The sequence below is a fragment of the Bos taurus genome, chromosome 3 (genome assembly GCF_002263795.3).
Source record: "Bos taurus isolate L1 Dominette 01449 registration number 42190680 breed Hereford chromosome 3, ARS-UCD2.0, whole genome shotgun sequence".
Taxonomy (NCBI): Eukaryota; Metazoa; Chordata; class Mammalia; order Artiodactyla; family Bovidae; genus Bos; species Bos taurus.
Window position 1 is genome coordinate 982,568 of NC_037330.1, and position 25,054 is coordinate 1,007,621.

The 25,054-nt window shown below is 44.1% G+C and overlaps 1 protein-coding gene and 2 non-coding genes across 6 annotated transcripts in view; 1 reads left to right on the forward strand and 2 right to left on the reverse strand.

Moving 5' to 3' along the window:
* Positions 1–14,709, reverse strand: part of MPZL1 (myelin protein zero like 1) — an 81,903-nt gene extending 67,194 nt beyond the window's left edge. For 3 of the 4 annotated variants that reach the window (XR_009493810.1, XM_059884793.1, XM_059884792.1), the window contains exon 1: positions 14,464–14,709. Coding sequence is in view for 3 of the 4 variants with exons in the window: in XM_059884793.1 (XP_059740776.1) it covers positions 14,464–14,554 (91 nt within the window). In the remaining variant the exon portion in view is untranslated. 4 annotated transcript variants of the gene reach the window in all.
* Positions 14,710–20,782: 6,073 nt separating this feature from the next.
* Positions 20,783–20,854, forward strand: TRNAP-AGG (transfer RNA proline (anticodon AGG)). The gene has a single exon. It is a non-coding gene; the product is annotated as a tRNA-Pro (tRNA).
* Positions 20,855–21,514: 660 nt separating this feature from the next.
* On the reverse strand, positions 21,515–21,586 carry TRNAP-CGG (transfer RNA proline (anticodon CGG)). The gene has a single exon. It is a non-coding gene; the product is annotated as a tRNA-Pro (tRNA).
* Positions 21,587–25,054: the final 3,468 nt, after the last annotated feature.

Here is a 25,054-nt window from a genome sequence, read left to right on the forward strand (position 1 = left end):
AACTGGGTCAATAATCTTTGTTGAAAGACTATTGTGAATGTTTTTATGAAGGTGTGTTTTTTGATGAGATTGCCAATGAAACTGGCAGAATCTGAGTAAAGCAGATTATCTTCCCTAAATGTTAGGTTCAGTCACTAAGTTATGTCAGACTCTGTGACCCCATGGACTGTAGCATGCCAGGCTTCCCCATCTGTCACTAACTCTGGGAGTTTGCTCAAACTCATGTCCATTGAGTCGGTGATGCCACCCAACCATCTCATCCTCTGTCACCCCTCCCTCTGCTCCTGCCTTCAATCTTTCCCAGCATCAGGGTCTTTTCCAATGAGTCAGCTCTTTGCATCAGGTAGCCAAAGTACTGGAGCTTCAGTTTTAGTATCAGTACTTTCAATGAATATTCACAGTTGATTTTCTTTAGGATTGACTGATTTGATCTCCTTGCAGTCTAAGGGACTCTCAAGAGTCATCTTCAGCACCACAGTTCAGAAGCATCAATTCCACAGAATTGTTTTCTTTATGGACCAACTCTCACATCCATACATGACTACTGGAAAAAACATAGCTTTGACTATACAGATCTTTGTCAGCAAAGTGATGTCTTTGTTTTTTAATACACTGCCTAGGTTTGTCATAGCTTTTCTTCCAAGGAGCAAGCATCTTTTAATTTCTTGGCTGTGGTCACTGTACACAGTGATTTTGGAGCCCAAGAAAATAAAGTCTGTCATTGTTTTCATTTTTTCCCCATCTATTTGCCACGAAGTGATGGGACCAGATGCCATGATCTTCGTTTTCTGAAAGTTGAGTTTTAATCCTGCTTTTCACTCTCCTCTTTAACCTTCATCAAGAGGCTCTTTAGTTCCTCTTTGCTTTCTACCATCAGGGTAGTATCATCTACACTTCGCATGATGTACTCTACAGATGGGATTCACAGGTAGTGCTAGCGGTAAAGAACCTGCCTGCCAATGCATACGAGATGATGGTTAGATCCCTGGATCAGGAAGTTCCCCTGGAGGACGGTATGCCAATCCACTCCAATATTCTTCCCTGGAGAATCCCACCAAGAAGCCTGGTGGGCTACAGTCCACAGGCTCGCCAAGAGTTGAACATGACTGACACACTCTGAACATGACACACTCTGAATATGACACATGCACACACTCTGCATGTAAGTTAAATGAGCAGGGTGACAATATACAGCCTTGACATACTCCTTTCCCAATTTTGAACCAATCTGTTGTTCCATGTCCTGTTCTAACTGTTGCTTCTTGATCTCCATACAGGTTTCACAGGAGGCAGGTAAGGTGGTCTGGTATTCCCATCTCTTTAAAAATTTTCCACAGTTTGTTGTGATCCATACAGTCAAAGGCTTTAGTGTAGTCAGTGAAGCAAAAGCAGAGTTTTTCTGGAATTCTCTTGCTTTTTCTATGATCCAACAGATATTGGCAATTTAATCTCTGGTTCCTCTGCCTTTTCTAAATCCAGTTTGTATATTTGGAAGTTCTTGGTTCATGTACTATTGAAGCCTAGCTTGAAGGATTTTGAGCATTACCTTACTAGGATGTGAAATGAGTGCAATTGTACAGTAGTTTGAACATTCTTTGGCATTGCCCTTCTTTGGGATTGGAATGAAAACTGACATTTTCCAGTCATGTGGCCATTGCTGAGTTTTCCAAATTTGTTGGTATATTGAGTGCAGTACTTTAATAGCATCATCTTTTAGGATTTGAAATAGTTCAGCTGGAATTCTGTCATCTGCACTAGCTTTGTTCTTAGTAATGCTTCCTAAGGCCCACTTGACACTTCAAGATGTCTGGCTCAAGGTGAGTGACCACACCATCATGGTTATCCAGGTCATTAAGACCTTTTTTGTACAAACCTAGACAGAGTATTAAAAGGCAAAGACATCACTTTGAGGACAAAGGTCCATAGAGTGAAAGCTGTGTTTTTTCCATTAGTCCATGTACAGATGTGAGAGTTGGACCATAAGGAAGGTTGAGCACCAAAAAATTGATGGTTTCAAACTGTGGTGCTGGGGAAGACTCTTCAGAGTCTTCCCTTGGACTGCAAGGAGATCAAACCAGTCAATTGTAATGGAAATCAACACTGAATACTCATTGGAAGGACTGATGCTGAAGCTTAAGCTCCAATACTTTGGCCACCTGATGCAAAGAGTCAACTCACTAGAAAAGACCCTCATGTTGGGAAAGACTGAAGGCAACAGGAGAAGGGGGCATCAGAGAATGAGATTGTTACATAGCATCACCAACTCAATGGACATGGATTTAAGCAAACTCTGGAAGATAGTGAGGGACAGGGAAACCTGGCGTGCTGCAGTCCATGGCGTTGCAAAGAGATGGACGTGACTTAATGACTGAACAACAACCCCAAAGTGGTGGAGACCACTGTGTGATTCATTTACTTAAAATATCCATACACCCATCCATTTATCCTGCTGGTCCTGTGTCTCTGGACAATTCTGACTAAAACAGATTTTGGTACCAAGGGTGCTTCTTTCTAGAACAGAATCTTAAGGATGAATTTTCTGAATTGGTTCTGGAATTTGGGGAATTGGCTCTCCACTCTGATTAGATTTAAAGCACTAATGACCATTTAGTAAAGAGAGCACTGATAGTCCCTGGCAAAATGTGGCAACAGAGATATACAAACCATCACCAATGAATATCCCTAATCAAACAGTTACAAAAGGAGGAGTTTGGGATGACCATGTATATAACACTTTTGAACATTTTTTGTCAAACTAATGAGGAAAATGATGTAGGTTAATTTGCTCCTATAGTCACTAGACAAAGTCAGAAAGAATGGGATGAGCTCAGGGATTCAAATTCCCAACTCAAGAGCTCATAAATGACCAGAAAACTTCTTCCCTGAAAGGGGTACTTATCTCCTATAGCCATAGAGCTGAGACTGCGAAAACCAAACCCAAACCTCTCATCCTGAGACTGGCTGGATTACACAGCAATTTGAATCTGCAACTTCACAGGTGCCTACTATCAAAGGTGGGGCGCTGAGCGTAATGAGGGCCATGCAGGAAGCCTGAGAGAGCTGGGCATGCGAGCCCCTACGACTGAGTTTCCTCTGCCAGGATAAGCATACCCCAGCCTGGGATTAACCCTGCTTTGCCCGGAAACATCAATGGACTCCCCTGAGGCAGCTGCCGTGAAAGACACTGAAGAGTGTCCTCAGCACCCAGCCCAACCACTCCTCTTTGCTTCTGGACTGACCACTAGCCTCAAGGCACAGAAGCTTCCTACAGGTACAGAGTATGACCCATGAAGAGATGCACTACACTCCAAAAGAACTACTTGATTTTTCTAATTCACACAGATAGAAGAATCGATGCTTTCAAACTGGAGCATCGATTACAGAGCAACTCAAATTGCTCTGTAATCCAGCCAGTCTCAGGATGAGAGTTTTGGGTTTGGTTTTCGCAGTCTCAGCTCTGTGGCTGTAGGAGATAAGTAACCCTTTCAGGGATATGTTAGAAAAGACTCTTGAGAGTCCCTTGGATTGCAAGAAGATCAAACCAGTCAATCCTAAAGAAAATCAGTCCTGAATATTCACTGGAAGGACTGATGCTGAAGCTGAAGCTCCAATACTGTGGTCACCTGATGCAAAGAGCCGACTCACTGGAAAAGACCATGATGCTGGGAAAGACTGAAGGCAGGAGGAGAAGGTGATAACAGAGGATGAGACAGCTGGATGGCATCACCAACGCAATGGACACGAGTTGGAGCAAGCTCCAAAAGATGGTGATGGACAGGAAGGCCTGGCATGCTGCATGCAGTCCATGGGGTCCCAAAGAGTTTGGACACAACTGAGTGACTGAATAACAACAGACAGAAATCCAAGTAACATGTGTAGAATGGATACTAAGTATGCAGAACAATGGTGGTAGGAACACAAAGCTGAATCAGGCCAAATTGGTTGGTAAGAGCCCATTAAACAGATATTCTGCATTTAATGTTGCAATTCAAGAGCATTAGAAACAGCGCTAACAGTCTGTATTGGTCCCTTGGCTAAAACATGGGCCAAAAGTGGCCCACAGAAAATGAGCTTGAAATGCCGGATCTGCCTTGGTTTAATGAAGACGAAGGGATTCAAAGGCTCAGGGAAATTGGAAAGTTAGAGGGAATTTGTCTTCTTTTTAATTAATTTTACTGTAGTTGCTCTACAATGTTGTGTTAGTTTCTGCTATAGCACAAAGTGAATCAGCTACATGTTTACATATACCCCCACTTTTCTGGATTTCCTTCCCATTTAGGTCACCACAGAGCACTGAGTAGAGTTCCCTGTGCTGTATGGTAGGTTCTCATTAGTTACCTATTGTATACATAGTATCAATAGTGCATATACATCGATTCCAATCTCCCAATTTGGATTGTCATTTAAGACAAATCACCCATCCCCAGGTCCAAAAGACATGCCTTTCTGAATAACTATGAGAAAAAAATTTGTGAGGAGAGCCTCAGCATCCTTGAAGAGTCCTGGGACCACTCTCAGTAGGCCAGAACTTACAGAGCGAACTGCTAACACTGAGGTGATGCTCCCTAACGGCAATGGAAGGAACTGGATCCAAGTGGCAGCACTCAGCTGCCAAAGGCAAGTGCATTGCCATGGCAACAGCAGAGGGAACGCAGTAGCCAGAACAGTCTGACTCAGAGACAGGCAGCATTGGCTAGTTGATCATAGTGTTCCTGGAAATGATATACGTGGGCAGCCCACCAAACTCTTATTTGATCTGTGTAAGCAGAAAAGTTCTAGGTCACATAAATAAAAGTCTAACTTGAATCATAAAAATAGAAAGTCACATCTCCTCCATCAATTCCCATACTTAAATCAGCTGAATAAAGACAAGGCCGCAGGGTCCAAACTAGCATACGTTCAGAAATGAGTTTGAATGAAGGTGTTTTAAGTAGCAAGCCATTAGCTTTATGTATTAGATGTGTTTCAGGAGGTAGAATTTTTCAGATTTCACAAAATTAACACAACGCATGTACTATATATTATACAACAGCCCCAGTCGGATGTAAGACAGCATCCCACAATCAAACATATAACATGTTTCTTTGGTGAAACATACGATTATTTTTCCAAGTGGATCACAATTGAAATAGTCTATTACTAGTTCAGGTCAAATTCTGCAGCCAAAAGAGTATGTATCAAACTTAGGAAAAAACTTTCTGTTTTCAGAGCTTTTGGGATTTCAGAATTGCTGATAAAACTGTGGACCTATAATTTGAAATGAGAAATTGCCCCTCAGCATTTTCTGTTCTGAAATCCATATACAAATCAGCATCATCTTTGCTTATTACTAAAATATTCTCTAATTTCTCTAGTATATAAAGTTCATCAAGCCTTACCAGGGTTCTTCTATATTTGCATTCACTGGGGGTGGGGGTTTGGAATAAATTCCAAACAGATGAAAGTGATCCAGACCAAAAGTCCCTATGAGTTAAGAGACAAGAGCTGGAACTCCTGCTCGAGGCAGGCAGAAAGGCAGCGGGGCTACAGAACCTCTGCCAGTGGGGTGGAAGGGCCAGGAAAGATGCCAGTGAGGAGCTTTGGTTTGAACATTCTGAGCCTGTTTGGACATCCTGTAAGGCAAGCCTGCCAGGAGTCTAACTGCAGAAGGATCTGTACAGCTTCCAGGGAGAAACTCAGCCCAAGTGAGGAGGGAAGGCTTAGTGGCTTGGTCCACATGAGGGGCAAGGAACATTTCTGAGCCTTATACGGTGTCAGACACTTGGATAAATGGATTCATGCTGTGTCCTAGCCAGAGGGAGCAATACCAGAGTGAGAAACTACAAGAATCACACCATTCACAAGCCCTAGGGAGGAGTAGGGCACAATTCTGCATCAGCAGTGAGGAAGGCTTCAACATGGCAGCTTCGTCCTCTAGGTTGGAGTCGGCAGCATCAAGGCACAGGGCTCTTGGCACAAACGTGACCACAGACACAGGACACTGGTGGATGCCCTGGGACAGTTAAAGGATTCTTTGCAAACATTTAAGACATCCTGGAAACCTCTGAAAAAGTGGTTAGAGACTTTGAAGCAGAAATTCTATAATAATGCAGCAAGTGAAAGTATTAGTCATTAGGACACTCAGTCATGTCAGACTCCTTGTGACCCCATGGACTACAGCCCACCAGGCTCCTCTGTGCATGAAATTCTCCAGGCGAGAATACTGGAGTAGGTTGCCATTCCCTTCTCCAGGGGATTGTCCTGACGCAGGAACTGAACCTGGGTCTCCTGCATTGCAGGCAGATTCTTTACCATCTGAGCCACCAGGGAAGCCCATAATAATGCAGAGTGGTTGCAAATATATGCTTTGCAGTTTTGAGTCCCAACTCTACTACACATTAGCTAAATGATTTTGCACATTACACAACCTGTCTGATTCTTAGTTTCTCCATCTGTAAAATTAATAAAAATAGTAATTACCACACAGAATTGTAAGGAGATGAAATAATGCATATAAATTGGTGAGCAAAGGCCTGGCACATGGTACAGAATTAATGAGAGCAGAACAAAAGAAATAACATGAACTTAGTTTTATATCCAAACTTCTAAGTTACATGTGGTTGAAAAGAGAAAGATATATATACCTGTATCTATATCTAGAAAGATAATGGGTTAATTAATTCAAAATTTCCTCCTAACTACTCACTTTCTCTCTACCCTTCTTAACCATTTAGGAGATCTCAAATATTTGCATTTTAACATACTTTTCTCTTAGGAAGCTGAGTCCTTTGCTTATGTTTCCTAGCAATATCCTTCAGAGGAGGGTATATAGCAATTATGACCTGGATGTGAATAACTGTAGGAAACAGGCTGGTATAGGGTCATCCAAGTTGTCACTGAAGCTTAGCCTACAATAAAGCACCTTTATCTTTTCAAGTGTTATCTGGAAGAAGCACAGGGTTAAGTTTACATAACTGCATGCTGACGTTCAATGTTTGGAGAAAAAAGAATACATTTCTTAACTTTGATAAAAGCATTTAAAAAATGACTTTAAATTGCACATAACAAACTCACCAGATCCCAAAGTATTATAGACTATCACAGTCTCGGTACAGACCATGTTCACTGCAAATTCATCAACATTTGTTTAGTTGATTACAGCACAGTACTAACAAGCTTAAGTCATGGATTTCATTCTATGGGTCAATCTCATCTACAACAATAAATAACCCAGGCTCAGCAAAGACATATTGTATCTCTAACCCCAATTAGTTAAACCCACAGGACTGGAAAAGGTCAGTTTTCATTCCAATCCCAAAGAAAGTCAATGCCAAAGAATGCTCAAACTACCGCACAATTGCACTCATCTCACATGCAAGTAAAGTAATGCTCAAAATTCTCCAAGCCAGGCTTCAGCAATATGTGAACCGTGAACTTCCTGATGTTCAAGCTGGTTTTAGAAAAGGCAGAGGAACCAGAGATCAAATTGCCAACATCCTCTGGATCATGGAAAAAGCAAGAGAGTTCCAGAAAAACATCTATTTCTGCTTTCTTGACTATGCCAAAGCCTTTGACTGTGTGGATCACAATAAACTGTGGAAAATTCTGAAAGAGATGGGAATACCAGACCACCTGATCTGCCTCTTGAGAAATCTGTATGCAGGTCAGGAAGCAACAGTTAGAACTGGACATGGAACAACCGACTGGTTCCAAATAGGAAAAGGAGTACGTCAAGGCTGTATGTATACTGTCACCCTGCTTATTTAACTTATATGCAGAGTACATCATGAGAAACGCTGGGCTGGAAGAAGCACAAGCTGGAATCAAGATTGCTGGGAGAAATATCAATAACCTCAGATATGCAGATGACACCACCCTTATGGCAGAAAGTGAAGAGGAACTCAAAAGCCTCTTGATGAAAGTGAAAGTGGAGAGTCAAAAAGTTGGCTTAAAGCTCAACATTCAGAAAACGAAGATCATGGCATCTGGTCCCATCACTTCATGGGAAATAGATGGGGAAACAGTGGAAACAGTGGCAGACTTTATTTTGGGGGGCTCCAAAATCACTGCAGATGGTGACTGCAGCCATGAAATTAAAAGACGCTTACTCCTTGGAAGGAAAGTTATGACCAACCTAGATAGCGTATTCAAAAGCAGAGACATTACTTTGCCAGCAAAGGTCCATCTAGTCAAGGCTATGGTTTTTCCTGTGGTCATGTATGGATGTGAGAGTTGGACTGTGAAGAAGGCTGAGCGCCGAAGAATTGATGCTTTTGAACTGTGGTGTTGGAGAAGACTGTTGAGAGTCCCTTGGACTGCAAGGAGATCCAACCAGTCCGTTCTGAAGGAGATCAGCCCTGGGATTTCTTTGGAAGGAATGATGCTAAAGCTGAAACTCCAGTACTTTGGCCACCTCATGCGAAGAGTTGACTCATTGGAAAAGACTCTGGGAGGGACTGGGGGCAGGAGGAGAAGGGGACGACAGAGGATGAGATGGCTGGATGGCATCACTGACTCGATGGACGTGAGTCTGAGTGAACTCTGGGAGTTGGTGATGGACAGGGAGGCCTGGTGTGCTGCAATTCATGGGTCACAAAAAGTCAGACACAACTGAGTGGCTGAACTGAACTGAAGAACTAGGTACAATGTATCACGGCTGTTGGAAATCTATTCAAGCCACAGGCTCTGACAGCAGATCAGAGGTATTACAAAAGATCCTAATTTCTTAGGAGACTCTGAGTTTGGACGGGAAGAAAATAAAATAGAATTCACTGAAAGAGAATTTATCAGTGAAACCATCTTTCTCTTCTTGGATAAAGGCCTAATGGAACCAAGGTAAAGTTATAAATGAATAAAAAATTATAGCAGCCCAAGTCAAATGAAGTCACTCAGTCATGTCCAACTCTTTGTGACCCCATGGACAGTAGCCTACCAGGCTCCTCCATCCAGGGAGTTTCCAGGTAAGAGTACTGGAAGGGTGCCATTTCCTTCTCCAGGGGATCTTCTCAACCCAGGGATTGAACCCGGGTCTCCTGCATTGCAGACAGACGCTTTATTGTCTGAGCCACCAGGGAAGCCCTTTATATATGGCAGCCCACATGCATTCAAAAAGATTTTATAAATAGAAGCTTAACAGCAAAGATATAAAGGTCCCAGGAAAAGATGACAATTTCTCAATTTAGGCACTACAAATAGTCACAAAGGCAGAGGAACCAGAGATCAAACTGTCAACATCCACTGGATCATCGTAAAAGCAAGAGAGTTCCAGAAAAACATCTACTTCTGCTTTATTGACTATGCCAAAAGCTTTCACTGTGTGGACCACAACAAACACTGGAAAATTCTTAAAGAGATGGGAATACCAGACCACCTGACCTGCCTCTTGAGAAATCTGTATGCAGGTCAGGAAGCAACAGATAGAACTGGACATGGAACAACAGACTTGTTCCAAATAGGGAAAGGAGTACATCAAGGCTGTATATTGTCACCCTGCTTATTTAACTTCTATGCAGAGTACATCATGAGAAATGCTAGGCTGGATGAAGCACAAACTGGAATCAAGATTGCCGAGAGAAATATCAATAACCTCAGATATGCAGATGACACCACCCTTATGGCAGTGAAGAGGAACTAAAAAGCCTCTTGATGAGTGTGAAAGAGGAGAGTGCAAAAGTTGGCTTAAAGCTCAACATTCAGAAAACTAAGATCATGGCATCTGGTCCCATTACTTCATGGGAAACAGATGGGGAAACAGTGGAAACAGTGTCAGACTTTATTTTGGGGGGCTCCAAAATCACTGCAGATGGTGACTGCAGCCATGAAATTAAAAGACGCTCACTCCTGGGAAGGAAAAGTTATGACCAACCTAGACAGCATATTGAAAAGCAGAGACATTACTTTGCCAGCAAAGGTCCGTCTAGTCAAGGCTATGGTTTTTCCAGTGGTCATGTACGGATGTGAAAGTTGGAATATGAAGAAAGCTGAGTGCTGAAGAATTGATGCTTTTGAACTGTGGTGTTGGAGAAGACTCTTGAGAGTCCCTTGGACTGCAAGGAGATCCAACCAGTCCATTCTAAAGGAGATCAGTCCTGGGTGTTCATTGGAAGGAATGATGCTAAAGCTGAAACTCCCAATACTTTGGCCACCTCATGCGAAGTGTTGACTTATTAGAAAAGACTCTGATGCTGGGAGGGATTGGAGGCAGGAGGAGAAGGGGACAACAGAGGATGAGATGGCTGGATGGTATCACCGACTCGATGGACATGAGTTTGGGTGAACTCTGGGAGTTGGTGATGGACAGGGAGGCCTGCTGCTGCTGCTGCTGCTAAGTCGCTTCAGTTGTGACCAACTCTGTGCGACCCCATACACGGGAACCCACCAGGCTCCCCCGTCTCTGGGATTCTCCAGGCAAGAACACTGGAGTGGGTTGCCATTTCCTTCTCCAATGCAGGAAAGTGAAAAGTGAAAGTGAAGTCACTCAGTCGTGTCCAACTCTTAGCGATCCCATGGACTGTAGCCCACCAGGCTCCTCCGTCCATGGGATTTTCCAGGCAAGAGTACTGAAGTGGGGTGCCATTGCCTGGCGTGCTGCAATTCACAGGGTCGCAAAGAGTCGGACGCAACTGAGCGACTGAATTGAACTGAACTGAAGAAATAATAACAGGGAACCCCACTGGATAGGGTGATTGGAGAAGGCCTCTCTAAGGAAATGACAGTTAGGCTAAGGCCTCACTGATGAAAATGAGACAGCTCTGGGCAGTTCTGGGGACAGAGCACATCAGGGATCAAGTGCAAAGGACCTGAGATGGGAATGAGTGTCGAAGAGCAGAAAGATGGCTGCTGCCGCCGCTAAGTCACTTCAGTCATATCTGACTCTGTACGACCCCACAGACGGCAGCCCACCAGGCTACCCTGTCCCTGGGATTCTCCAGGCAAGAACACTGGAGTGGGTTGCCATTTCCTTCTCCAGATTATGCATGCATGCTAAGTTGCCTCAGTCGTGTCTGACTCTGTGTGATCCCATGGACAGCAGCCAACCAGGCTCCTCTGTCCACAGGAATCGCTAGGCAAGAACACTGGAGTGGGTTACCATTTCCTTCTCCAAGAAAGATGGCAGCATGGCTTGGATATAGTGAGCAAGGGGCAAAATTTGAAGTCAGAGTGACAGGCAGAAGCCAGATCATGTAGAGATCTGTAGGCCACAGGAAGAAGTTGGAATGTCATTCAGGATGCAATGAGAAGCCATTAAGAATTTCAAACAAGAAAGCTACATGAACTGATTTGCATTTTTATAAAAATCATTCTTGCGGTTGTGTAAAGAAGGAACTAAAAAGACGCAAGGGGGAAATGGGAAGACCAGCTGGGAGACTACTGTTAACCACAGTAACAGCCAAGAAATGACAGTGATTTCGATCAAAAATCTAGGAGTAGACCAATCGGAAAAAAGTAGGTGAGGGAAAAAAAAAGTGGGTGAGTCCTAGAGGTATTTTGGAAATGGAAGAACTGAATGGATGTGGGGACTGAAGGATAGGAAGTTAATTACGGTGGATCCTAGGTTTCTGGGTTGAGCAATTAGATGGATGATGGCGCCATTTATTGGAGTGGGTGGTGCAAATTACTGAGATTTCTTCTTCATGTTCTGTGTATTCAAGCCTACCTAAAGCTTACCAAAGACATTCCAATTGCCAAATTCAGTGAATCCTTGAAGTGTTCACACTCTTCATCTAACACAGTTAAAACTCCCTTAAAACTTCACACTCTGTTTCCAAGACAGCACTCTTCTGGTTCCTCTCTTACTCGAGTCTCCTTCTCAGGTTCCATACACCCCACAACTCTGTTCTTGGCCTTCTAGTATTTCCTTCAAGGACTCTCTCCCTTGCTGACCTCATCCAAGCAACCCATAGCTTTAACTACTACCCACATAAAGCCTCCCAGGTCCATATCTCCTTCCAGAACTTTCTTCTCACCCACCCAACTGAAACATCTACCCAACTGTCCCATTTCTATTGAGATATTTCAGCAGCATCTTAAACTCAACATATCCAAAAGTAACTTCATCATCCTCTTCCTCCAACACTCCTTTTCCCTCATCCCATATTCTTCATCTGTGAAAAGCATAACTTTGCACAACTATGCCCAGCTTCCTAAGCATGAAACTTAGGATCATCTTTTAAGTCCACATCAAATCAATTTCCAAGCTCCATCAAATTTACTTTGTAACAAGTTCGTGGATATGTCCTCTAACAAGCTTGTGGATATGTCCTCTCTTCATAACTCACCATTTTAATTCAGGTCTTCAATCCTCTGCTCTTGTTTCTTACATAACACTCTGGTTTCTTCAGCCTCACATCATTCAAACACACCTTTCACATCTCAATAGTCAGAGAAATCCTTCACAGGCTCTCTATACCCTTAGGATAAAATTCAGCCTTATTAATGGCAAACAAGGTCCATTGGGATTTAGAGCCTCTGGCTGGGTCTCCTGCCTCAACTCCCACCATCTCTCTTATACACTCCAACCTCTCACCATGCTGACTGACCAACGGGTTCATTCATCAATCTGCATATACTGTTTTCTCCCAATTCCTACTTAATTCAAGCATCCCTTTCTTTTAGCAGTCTGAAATTCAGTCTGAGATGATGACTCTCCTCTGTGCTTTTACAGTAAACCATTAATGAAAGACTTCTTCTATTGCTTATCACATTTTGTTTCTCCCACTGAACTGCAAATTATGTGAGGCCAGCGACTATCTTTCCTAGAATATTTTCGGTGCTTAGTACTTAAAAAACGATTAGTAAATGTTTGTGGAATAACTGCATCTAGATCAAACTTAAGAAGGCTTTCTGTAAAACATGAACTGCTATGTATAGTATTCATGACAAGAAAAGGTAACCTGAAAGAAGAGACATTCAATCGTTTTCTAAAATTGACCAATAACAACAGCTGCTGACTTTCAGACATCAGCATTCATCTTCCACTACTGAAGAGCTAGCTATGTCCAAGGTATGTATTGATGTAATTCTGATGATCTTTTTGTATTCATATCTATTAATATTTATTTCTTCAGTTCAGCTACTTTTTAGTACTCTGAGTTTAAGATTTCTCTCACTGCTTTTGTCCTCAGTAAAGACAGAGGTCAGCTTCTCATGCATAATAATTCTGTCTGAATAAACAAGATTTCTGATACACATTAGTTTTAAGCTATTTTCTACTTGTTCACTAAAACACGAATATTACCATCACCACCACCACCAACAAAAAACACATGCTCCTAACCATTTCCCCCCCTTCAGAAGAGACATTTATACAGAATGGATTGTCTTATATATACAAAGCATATCTTCACCTATCAACCACCAGAGAGTGAAGGGACTTTTACATTTATACTTTATAGCTCCTGAAGTCATTCATTAAATATTTTTCCTGGCTCCAAAAATTACATACAGGGCTTTTCTGTGAAAGTTATTATTGAGTTTTTCATGTTCAGACATAGTGATGCAACTGATATTTTTGCAAAACAAAGAAATGAACAAATCTCCATGGTTTCTTAGGAGCTGGCTCTCTTTATGACCATAACTTTAACCACATTCTGAGACAGCAACAAGTTCACTGCTTAGAGCAACAATACACAAAAACGTTCTGTGGCAGACACCACTGCAGATGTCCGTAAAACAATTCATCCAATTCAGTAAATCCACCCTGAAGTGTTTAACCTTATATCTCACTTATGATATCTGGCAAAGGAAAAAATGGGGATTTTTTTTTTTTACAAAGACAGATGTGCCTTTTAATATCCTATGTCTTGTCAAACTATGGTGACTATGTCTGGAATTATTATGGATTTCATGAAACTCTGTTAAGCCAGCTCATTCCAGTGGTATTTCAGCTCTTTGCACCCTAACCCAGAAGTAATGCTAATTTCTTCTTGGTGCTCTGCAGGTTACAGAGGTAAGATATGAAACTCTGGGGCCCTTCCATCTCCGAGACTTAAAAAACGGACTGGAGAGCACTGGAAATGGAACCAACAAGGTAAAACAAAAGTCGTTCAACAGGAAAACAAACCAACAAAGGCCCCACAGAAGAAAACAGTGCAACCTTCCGCCGACTCCCAAAGGTGGAGAATGCCAGAAGCCTGGGTTCCTGAACCGGAATCGGGCCTGGGCGACCCAGAGTCACCAAGCGGAGAAGGTGGGCGACTCAGCGAAGGCACAGTGCAGCCGCCCGCCAGGCCCGCTCCCCAGAAAGCCCCCCAAAATGACCAAAGTGGTAAATTCTCCCTGCCTCCTCTACACGCAGGGATCCAGGAAGAAGAAAGAGGCTCCGCGCCTCTCCAGCCGGTTGCGGGCCCGCACTCCCCGCCCGTCAGCTCAGTTCCCCAGGCCCCAGGGCAAGCAGGCCGCGCCCCCTCCCCACCCCTGCGCCCCGCAATCGCCAGGCCGGCCACCAGGTCCCGCCGCCCCCGCTCTGGCCCCGGCATCACTCACAGAGCCCGAGCGCCGCCGCCAGCACCGACCACAGACAGCGCCGGCGGTCTGGGGATGCAATCAGTGCTCCGGCCCCGGCGGGCGCTGCCATCGTCCTTCAGCCGCAGCCGCCGCGGCCCTGGGCCCCGGTCCCCCGGTTAGCTAGGCTCCTGGCCGAGGGCTCTGGACTCGTCGTCGCCGGTATCGGCGAGCAGCGCCACGCCGCGCTCCCCGCTCGCGGCCCCAGCCACAGCCTGCCAGCACTGTGCCGGGGCCTGCGCCCCGCGCTGGCCACAGCAGTCAGCTCATTGGCCTGCCCCGCACACTTTGAAGGACGCGATTGGAAGGCACCGACTGTCCGTCATTCCCTCTCTCCAGGCGGGGCCGCGCCATCTCGGTCCCACCCAGGACTCCTGCCAGCGGTGGAGGTCCCTGGCTGTCGGAGGCGACCGCCGCCGAGCCCTGTGCCTGCCTGCTTGCCTGCGTGGCTGTTCGCCCGTCTTCTCTGGCCTGCGCGCGTCTCCTCTGCGTTTCTGAGCGTCCAGCCCCCCGGATCTCTTCATTGTCTTTGCCTCCGTTTCTGCTCTTCTTGGTTTCTCTGAGCCTCACCTAGAGAAAAACCAGCAGTTCGTTTACACAATTAAAAAAAAAAAAGGAATGAGATGGGGAGAGACTTCTGATTCAGTCGTCCAGATAGAACACATTTCCCCTCTTGCCGTGTATCCCAAGTCTATTTTGCCTGGATTCAGATAATTTATATGCAAATTGAGAAATCTCATAGCTTAAAAAGAAGTCTCCATCTTGTCTGACTTTCCTCTAAGGAACCCTTCCCCTCCCACTTATGGCTAAGAAGGGTTGGGAACTGGGAATTCTCTCCTGCTACCTGGAGCACGTGTGGATGGGGTTTTGCTTTTGTAAATGTCCCTCGATTTATCTAAAATCGGCAAGTTCCCCTCCTGACTCTGAAGTGCCATGCCTGAGCCGGCTCCAGTTGGTTAGCAGTGTCTGCCACTTAACTGGTTGCCCAAAAATTCTGGAAAGTGTTTGGAAGGGTCCTTATGAGAACACCCTATGAAAGGGAGAAATGGAAGGGCACGAGCACAAGAAAAATGAGGGTGTAGGAAGAAAAGGAAGAATCCAGGTGGGAGGCCTGTAGTGTGAGAGAAGGAAACAAGTATTAGACAATTAGGATGAGAGGGGGAGAAGAGCAGGGTAGGAGCACTCCCCTGCAGCCCCTCATTTCAGGGTTTTGTCTCAAGTCAATCTTATGAACAGCCTTCCCGATATTTCTGCTGTTTTAGCCTGCTAGCCTTGTAGTATGGCAGACTGATAGTAATTACCTTAGTCCCAGTGAGAGAAAACTAAACAAACAAGAAAACACCATTTCACCTCATTTCTCTGTCAGCAAGATCCTCATGAAGTGTTTTTGGAATGCCATATGTTGGAAAGACTACAAATGCATTAAATGAGAACCTATTGTGTGCTGTAGAATTAGAATATCCAGGCTTTACTCTCAAGAAGCACAGAGTCTACAGAGTCTACCAGTCAGTGTAGCAAGCAAGTACTGAACTAAAATTTTTCTTCAGTGCTTGAAGAGAAGGTCGAATCAAGGAGAAATATAAGGCCAACAGGCAGTGATCCTCAAAGATACGTGTCATGTTAAAAGCTTCTCTGCTGCCCATGACGCACTTCAATACAAATAACTTCCTCTTCTGAGAACCACTGGCCCACGAGGTGTCCAGAAAAGATGCATCGAGGAAATAGCATTTGAAGCGGATTTTATAGGCTGGATAAATTTTCACCAGAGAGAAACAGGAAAAGCGAACTCACAAATAAGAAAGCAGTACCAAGTGTAAGGATATATATATACACGTATATGTACATATACACATGTACATATATCAGTTCAGTTCAGTTCAGTCGCTCAGTTGTGTCCGACTCTTTTCAACCCCATGAATCGCAGCACGCCAGGCCTCCCCTGTCCATCACCAACTCCTGGAGTTTACTCAAACTCACATCCATTGAGTCAGTGATGCCATCCAGCCATCTCATCCTCTGTTGTTCCCTTCTCCTCCTGCCCCCAATCCCTCCCAGCATCAGGGTCTTTTCCAATGAGTCAACTCTTCACATGAGGTGGCCAAAGTATTGGAGTTTCAACTTTAGCATCAGTCCTTCCAATGAACACCCAGGACTGATCTCCTTTAGAATGGACTGGTTGGATCTCCTTGCAGTCCAAGGGACTCTCAAGAGTCTTCTCCAACACCACAGTTCAAAAGCATCAATTTTTCGGCGCTCAGCTTTCTTCATAGTCCAACTCTCACATCCGTACATGACCACTGGAAAAACCATAGCCTTGACTAGACGGACCTTTATATATGTACATATACATATATATGTATATAAAGAAAAAAAAAAAATCCCACCAAAAAAAACCCAGAAAGAGAACCTGGTCTGTGAGGAAAGCTAATGAACTAGGCCTTGAACACAGCTGAAACTTCTGAGAAAACCCAGATGGTCAATTAGAAGGCAGTTAGATATGTAGGTCTGGATCCCAAGGAAGCAACGAGAGAGGTTACCATGAAACCAGAACTTGCGAGGGCGGCAAAGTGTTTCCACAAAAAACCACTATGAGATCATAAGTAGATTATAAATATTTGCTGAATGAATAGATAAATGAATGTTTATTAAATTAATCGAGAACAGTTACAAAGAAAAAATCATGTGAGGTTGTTTCGGCCATAGTCCTTGCATTCTAGTTTTGGATCCTTCTGTAGAGATAGTAAATGGAAAACAAACCAACCTTTGGATTTTCAATCACTATTGTGAACTTGAGAGTCACTTAACAAACTTCCTCCTCCTTAGGGACCTGCTTCTACCTCCTGGAAACCCTTCTTCTCAGCTCAGTCAGTCCAGGCATACAAATCAGAATCAATTGAAGACTTTCCATCAGATGAGAAAAGTCTTTTTAATGGACTGTGTTACCTCTGAAAGGAATGGACTTCTTGGAGAGAATTTTCCCTGCAGAGTCAGTAAGGAAAACCATGAGCAGTCTTGTCTGATAATAGATCTGTGTACAGATCCACTGGCCTCTCAGACTTCCTGCTTCATGTAGTATACAGTAAGTACAGTAAGGAGGCTTGGCCTTGGGATCGTCTCAGGGCTTTAAGTCTTCTCTTAATAGAGATCAGATAAGAGGCACCCAGGAGCAGCTAGTGCTAGCAAATATATATGGGCATAATTTTCTAGAGCTGGAATTAATGGAAAAAGTAGAAAAGACAGTGACAGGCACCAAAATTTCCAACATTTTTGTGATTGTAGTAAAATTCTCTTCCACTTCCTGTACTCTCAGTGGTATTCTCTCCTGCCTTGTAGTTTAAAATCTGTTGCCAGAGCAAGAATGGAATGCTGTCATCTGTGGGTGGTGATAGCAAGCTATTCCAGGAGCACTGAGATTTGATGGCTATCAGATAGAGTCAAAGATGAATCCAGGCCACACTGAGAAAGATTTATCTGGAGCTAAATCAGATGGACGGAGGAGCCTCGTAGGCTCCAGTCCATGGGGTCGCTGAGAGTTGGACACGACTGAGTGACTTCACTTTCACTTTTCACTTTCATGCATTGGAGAAGGAAATGGCAACCCACTCCAGCGTTCTTGCCTGGAGAATCCCAGGGACAGAGGAGCCTGGTGGGCTGCCGTCTATAGGGTCGCACAGAGTCGGACACGACTGAAGCGACTTAGCAGCAGCAGCAAATCAGTTTCATTAACATTTCTACAGAGACTGTCCCAATCCAGGATAGGGATTGCATTTTCCTAGGAAAGTTTTGAAAATCTGAAAATCCAAATTCTAGTGCCTCTGGTGCCCCTGGTATCCCCGGGCAGAGAGGCACAAGTTGGGAGAACTTGGTAATGCAGTCTTTAGGGTTTACTGTATAGAAGAATGTATCTCCAGCTTCTTCATTCACTGTGGCTGGGATAAAATGTTCCTCAAGGTTCTTTGTCTCCCTGTACCCCGATAGCACCTATGTACTACTTCTGCTTCACCTATGAGGGAAAGATGTGCTCTGGAGAGATATCACAGGCATTCCTCCTGCTGGGAGTGACATTTGTCACTGTGAGCTGGGCAACTGATATCCTGAGTTTTGTTACTGTCAGTCTTCTATATCATCGTTGGGAGGGAAATGTGATAGTCTAGTGCCACTTGCAGAACAAAAGACAAACCCTTGCAATCACTAGAGAAGAATAAATAGGAAAAATAAAAGCCCTAAAATGATAATAACTTAATAATAAATTCAAGTGGGAAAGGTGAGTATAAAAACAGACCTCTTGGTAACTGTGGAGATGGAGGTTCCCAGAAAACAAGTGATTACATTATTTTACCTAACGAGTTATATTTTGTAGTTTCCTCATTTCCAGGAGAAATAGAAACTTCTTAAGTGTCCAGGACACATTTTTTTCCAGTTAGGTTCTGATGAATAAACTCTGCTGACATCTAGAACTAATGAATATTTTTAAAGGGTATTCTTATCCTCCTTGCTTTGGGACCTAAGAAGAACTGAAGACTCAAGTTAGGATGTCTTCAAATAAAACAAAAGGGTGGGGTCTGAATGTTAGAACCCCAGAACTATAATTTACTCACATGGAACCATAAGTAGAAAGTTAACAACTTAGAGTGTTGTTAACAGCACATGCTGCTGCTGCTGCTAAGTCGCTTCAGTCGTGTCCGACTCTGTGCGACTCCATAGATGGCAGCCCACCAGGCTCCCCCGTCCCTGGGATTCTCCAGGCAAGAACACTGGAGTGGGTTGCCATTTCCTTCTCCAATGCAGGAAAGTGAAAAGTGAAAGTGAAGTCTCTCAGTCGTGTCCGACTCTTAGCGACCCCATGGACTGCAGCCCACCAGGCTCCTCCATCCATGGGATTTTCCAGGCAAGAGTACTGGAGTGGGGTGCCATTGCCTTCTCCATAACAGCACACAGTGCCTCTAAATGTCTGAGTGAATGAGCAATCGAATGAATAAACTGAATGAATGGTACATGAAATAAAATAAATAGGCCTATTTAGGATAGTCTCTCTGTCTACTTGTAGTTTCCTATCTGGTTATTTGTTAGAGTTACAATTCACAAATACTGATTGTCCAAGTACCAAAGTTTGTAGTTTTAAGGGATTTGGAACATATTGCAGTCATTCAGCAATTAGTCATTGAGCACCAGCTTTGCCAGCATAAGCCTCAATACTAAGTATTTAAAATATAGGAAAAAAGCTCTTTTCTCTTCTCCATTTTCCTCTATGCGGTTAAATTTACTCCTCCCCATGTCTTTTCACAAGAATTTGAAGATCAAGCAATTTCTGACCAAAAACAAAAGCAGAATCGTTCCATTCCCCAATGGATTTGAATGAAAACTGGTAATAAAATCAGGTATAACTCCGAGAAAAGACACTGGAGAAGACCCAAGCTGGGCCTCTAAGGAGCCTCATTTACCCGTTGGCACTCATTTATGCCATGGCAAGGTCACTTGCACTGTAACTGAATCACAGAAGTGTGAACTCACTGCTGTCTGAACAGCTCATGGGAGAAACGAAATGTTTGACTTCTTGGTGTTTGTTCACTAGAGGTCCGTGGGGCTCAGTAATAAACATGTGAAACATTGTTTGGGGAAAAAAATTAGAAATAAATAAAATATAGTTAAGAAACCATGCCTTAGAGATACTGGGACAACTGGACACCAATTATAACAATTGTTTGCCAATTATGTAGTAGAATTCAGTGCTGCTGCTAATGTTGATGTCCTCTAACAAGTAATGATTAGAAGAGGTAAGACTGCAACCCAGTTATATACCACATACAATTGGTTTTTAATTTGTTAAAGGATTTCTTTCTAAGAAGGTCAAAAGAGAATGAGAAACAGATTTTCCAGCTGAAGAAAACAGATAGAGTAAAAACACATAGATGGCAACACTCAAGGCTGGAAAGATGGTGCTTTGAACACTAGGATAAAAGGTGTAAGCAAGAAACTGACGATTTTACTACTATTGGAAAGTGCAACATCCAGAACTCAGTAGGGGAGAGAATCTGGAACCTACCTGCCACAGGGAAATTGCCACACACTCACTGCAGTTTATCAGCCATAAATATAAATAAAATTATAAATACTCCACTGATAGTGACACCATTGTTTTCTTCTGTTACTGATTTTCAAAAATCAAGAGAAGAAAATCCGTTTACACTAGAACGCAAAACAGCTGAGGAATATAAATACATAACAGTGAATAACCACTTGGAAACGCAGAAGTCAGTAGTTCTTCCTGCTTTTACGATGGCAGGAAGATTGCGAGAAAGACGGCTCGTTGGTCTAGGGGTATGATTCTCGCTTAGGGTGCGAGAGGTCCCGGGTTCAAATCCCGGACGAGCCCTCTTTTTTTTTTTTTCTTTGAATTAAATCCATTTCTAAAGAAATTAACTTTAGATCTATAAATATAATAAATACATGTTGGTGAAAAATACAAAATTGAGACCTTTTGAACTTATAGCACACTTTAAGTTCAAATACCATTAAAAGACATAACCTGAAAACGTAGAAAGTTAGAGCAATGTGATGCTCTGAAAAGACTCATCCCATTCCTGCCAGTTCCAGAGTCGAGCACGTTCGCTGGGCATCTCCGGTGCCTACAAGTGCGACCTAAATCTGCTCACGCCCGCGCCCGTCCGCCTGCACCGCGACCGTGGGAGGCGGACTGCGCGCCCGCTCACCCGGGCCCGCCGACCCTCCGTGCCCCGCTCACGCTCGGAGTGTTCCGGGGCTGCCCCGGGGTCCGCATGAGGCGTGTCTCTTTTCCGAGCACGTGTGTTTCAAAGTGGTAAAGCATATTCATATCTTGCCCTCAGACGAAAAAGACCACATATTGTACGAATTGATCTCATTTGATCATTTACTTCGTTAAAAGTACTTTTTGGTCGTCTTGGTCAAGGTTTGAGCTCAAGAACTAGAATAGTTTCATTTCAGCCCTTAAATGAGCCATATGGGGGGGGTGGGGGGAGTCTTAAATTGTACCGCTTATGCAAGAAAAAAACCTGGGCTCGTCCGGGATTTGAACCCGGGACCTCTCGCACCCGAAGCGAGAATCATACCCCTAGACCAACGAGCCGCTCTCGGCGAAAACGCTCCCAGAGCCTCCCTTCAGCCTTATCCGACCGCCAGCTGCACCACCCGACCAACCTCGGCTGGACAATCTCCTCTCATTTCCCAGGTCTCGGGTCAAAACGTTTTCGCCACCCAGAGAGACGCCAGGAAGGGACGTGCATTTTTTCCCAGCGGGGTCGGTCTTATCTCCCGGCGCCTGGGCTCTGCGCCGCCGCCTGCGGCCATCCGCACAAGTTCCCGGAAGCCGCCTTCCATGAGCCAGGATAGCCCCTGGAAGGCGGGGGCGGCAGGGCGGTGGAAGCCGGGGCTAGGAGGGCGCAGGCAGGGCCCCTCGGACGTCTCGGACTCCGCCAGGTGCTCGCAGCCCAGGGTCCCCATGCCACCAGTTTCGCTACTTGCGGGGAGGTCCCGCCGCTCTCAGCTCAGACCAGCCTCAGAGCACTTGGCTGTGTGCAGCGTGCCGCATCCGCATTCCTAGCCTCTGCTTGGCCGCCGGAAGACGCTCGGCTGCCGACGACGCTCATGGGTGGGTGGAGCGGGAAAAACCTCGAGGAGCTGGCAAGAAATGGGAAAGGATGCACCTTATCCCTGCAAGGAAGTGTTGGGACAAAGAATTCTCAAAGGGGAGAGTATTGACAGGTAACTTTTTTTCCAACGTTCATTTTGAGATCACGCACTCTTTTTAGAGCCTTGCATGTACTGAACGCACTGCGTATCTGTAACAATCTGTCTCTCACGTACTAACCTCATTTCGCAGTTAGGTATTTCAGGCGACATGGCGAGGAAGTGGTATGGTAGGCACAGCAACTACCCAAGTCTTAGAAGGTGTGGTGGATGGGGAGGACCATGAAAGGGGCAGGGAGGGAGACAGAGTTAGGTGCCTTGTTAGCTTGGAGGAGTGGAGAAGGCAGTGTCAGTGGGCAGAAACTTAGACCTAGGACCACCTTCCCTTCATTTGTTCTTCATAGGGAAGAACAAATCTGATTCCATATTGTATCTGTTTTTGTTTGTTTTTTACTTTAATCTGTGTATTCTATTCGGAGAAGGCAATGGCACTTCCAGTACTCTTGCCTGGAAAATCCCATGGACGGAGGAGCCTGGAAGGCTGCAGTCCATGGGGTCGCTGAGCGTCGGACACGACTGAGAGAATTCGCTTTCACTTTTCACTTTTCACTTTCCTGCATTGGAGAAGGAAATGGCAACCCACTCCAGTGTCCTTGCCTGGAGAATCCCAAGGACGGGGGAGCCTGGTGGGCTGCCATCTATGGGGTCGCACAGAGTGGGACACGACTGAAGTGACTTAGCAGCAGTAGCAGCAGCAGCAGCAGTGTATTCTATTGCTTTTGCTACAAGGTAATTACCACTTAAGCATTCTTGCCTGGAGAGCCCCATGAACAGTAGGAAAAGGCAAAAAGATATGACACTGCGAGATGAACGTCCCAGTTGGGTAGGTGCCCAATATGCTACCAGAGAAGAGCGAAGGAATAGCTCCAGAAGGAATGAAGAGGCTGAACAAAAGCTAAAACAACGTCAGGCTGTGGATGTGTCTAGTGGTGGAAGTAAAGTCTGGTGCTATAAAGGACAATATTGCATAGGAACCTGGAATGTTAGGTCCATGAGTGGAGGTAAATTGAAAGTGGTCAACAGGAGATGGCAAGAGTGAACATCAACATTTTAGGCATCAGTGAATTAAACTGGGCAGGAATGGGCAAATTTAATTTAGATGGTCATTTTATCTACTACTGTGGGCAGGAATCCCTTAGAAAAAATGAAGTAGCCATCATAGCCAACAAAAGAGTCTGAAATACACTACTTGGGTGCAGTCTCAAAAATGACAGAATGATCTTGGTTTCCAGGGCAAACCATTCAATATCACAGTAATCCATGTCTATGCCCCAACCACTAATGCTGAAGAATCTGAAGTTGAACGGTTCTAGGAAGACCTAAAGAACTAACACCAAAAAAAGATGTCCTTTTCATCATATGGGACTGGAATGCAAAAGTCGGAAGTCAAGCGATACCTGGAGTAACAGGCAAGTTTGGCCTTGGAGTACAAGATGAAGCAGGATAAAGACTAACAGTTTGGCCAAGAGAACGTGCTGGTCATAGCAAACACACTCTTCCAACAACACAAGTGAAGACTCTACACATGGACATCACCAGATGGTCAATACTGAAATCAGATTGATTATATTCTTTCCAGATGAAGATGGAGAAGCTCTATACAGTCAGCAAAAATAAGACTGGGAGCTGACTCTGGTTCAGAACATGAACTCCTTATTGCAAAATTCAGACTTGAAGAACATAGGGAAAACCACTAAGCCATTCAGGTATGACCTAAGTCAAATCTCTTATGATTATGCAGTGGAAGTGACAGATTCAAGGGATTAGATCTGATAGAGTGCCTGAAGAACTATGGACAGAAGCCTGTAACATTGTACAGGATGCAGTGATCAAAACCATCCCCAAGAAAACAGAAATGCAAAAAGGCAAAATGGTTGCCTGAGGAGGCCTTACAAATAGCTGAGAAAAGAGAAGCAAAAGGCAAAGGAGAAAAAGGAAAGATATACCCATTGAATGCAGAGTCCCAAAGAATAGCAAAGAGAGATAAGAAAGCCTTCCTCAGTGATGAGTACAAAAAAATAGAAGAAAACAATAGAATGGAAAAGACTAGAAATCTCTTCAAGAAAATTAGAGATACCAAGGGAACATTTCATGCAAAGATGGGCACAATAAAGGACAGAAACAGTGTGTACCTAATGGAAGCAGATAATAAGAGTAAGCAAGAATACACAGAAGAACTATACAAAAAAGATCTTCATGACCCAGATAACCACAATGGTGTGATCACTCACCTAGAGCCAGACATCCTGGTGTCTAAAGTCAAGTGGACCTTAGGAAGCATGACTACAAACTGAGCTGGTGGAGGTGATGGAATTCCAAGTGAGCTATTTCAAATCCTGAAAGATGATGCTGTGAAAGTGCTGCACTCAATATGCCAGCAAATTTGGAAAACTCAGCAGTGACCACAGGACTGGAAAAAGTCAGTTTTCCTTCCAATCCCAAAGAAGGGCAATGCCAAAATATGTTCAAATTACTGCACAATTGCAATCATTTCACATACCAGCAAGGTAAGGCTCAAAATCCTTCAAGCTAGACTTCAACAGTATGTAATTCAAAAAATCATCTACTTCTTCATTGACTACACTAAAGCCTTTGATTGTGTAGATCACAACAAACTGGAAAATTCTTAAAGAGATGGGAATACCAGACCACCTTACCTGCCTCCTGTGAAACCTGTATGCAGGTCAAGAAGCAACAGTTAGAACCGGACAGACTCTAGCAACAGTTAGAACAACAGACTGGTTCCAAATTGGGAAAGGAGTATGTCAAGGCTGTTTATTGTCACCCTGCTTATTTAACTTATATGCAGAGTACATCATGTGAAATGCTGGGCTGGATGAAGCACAAG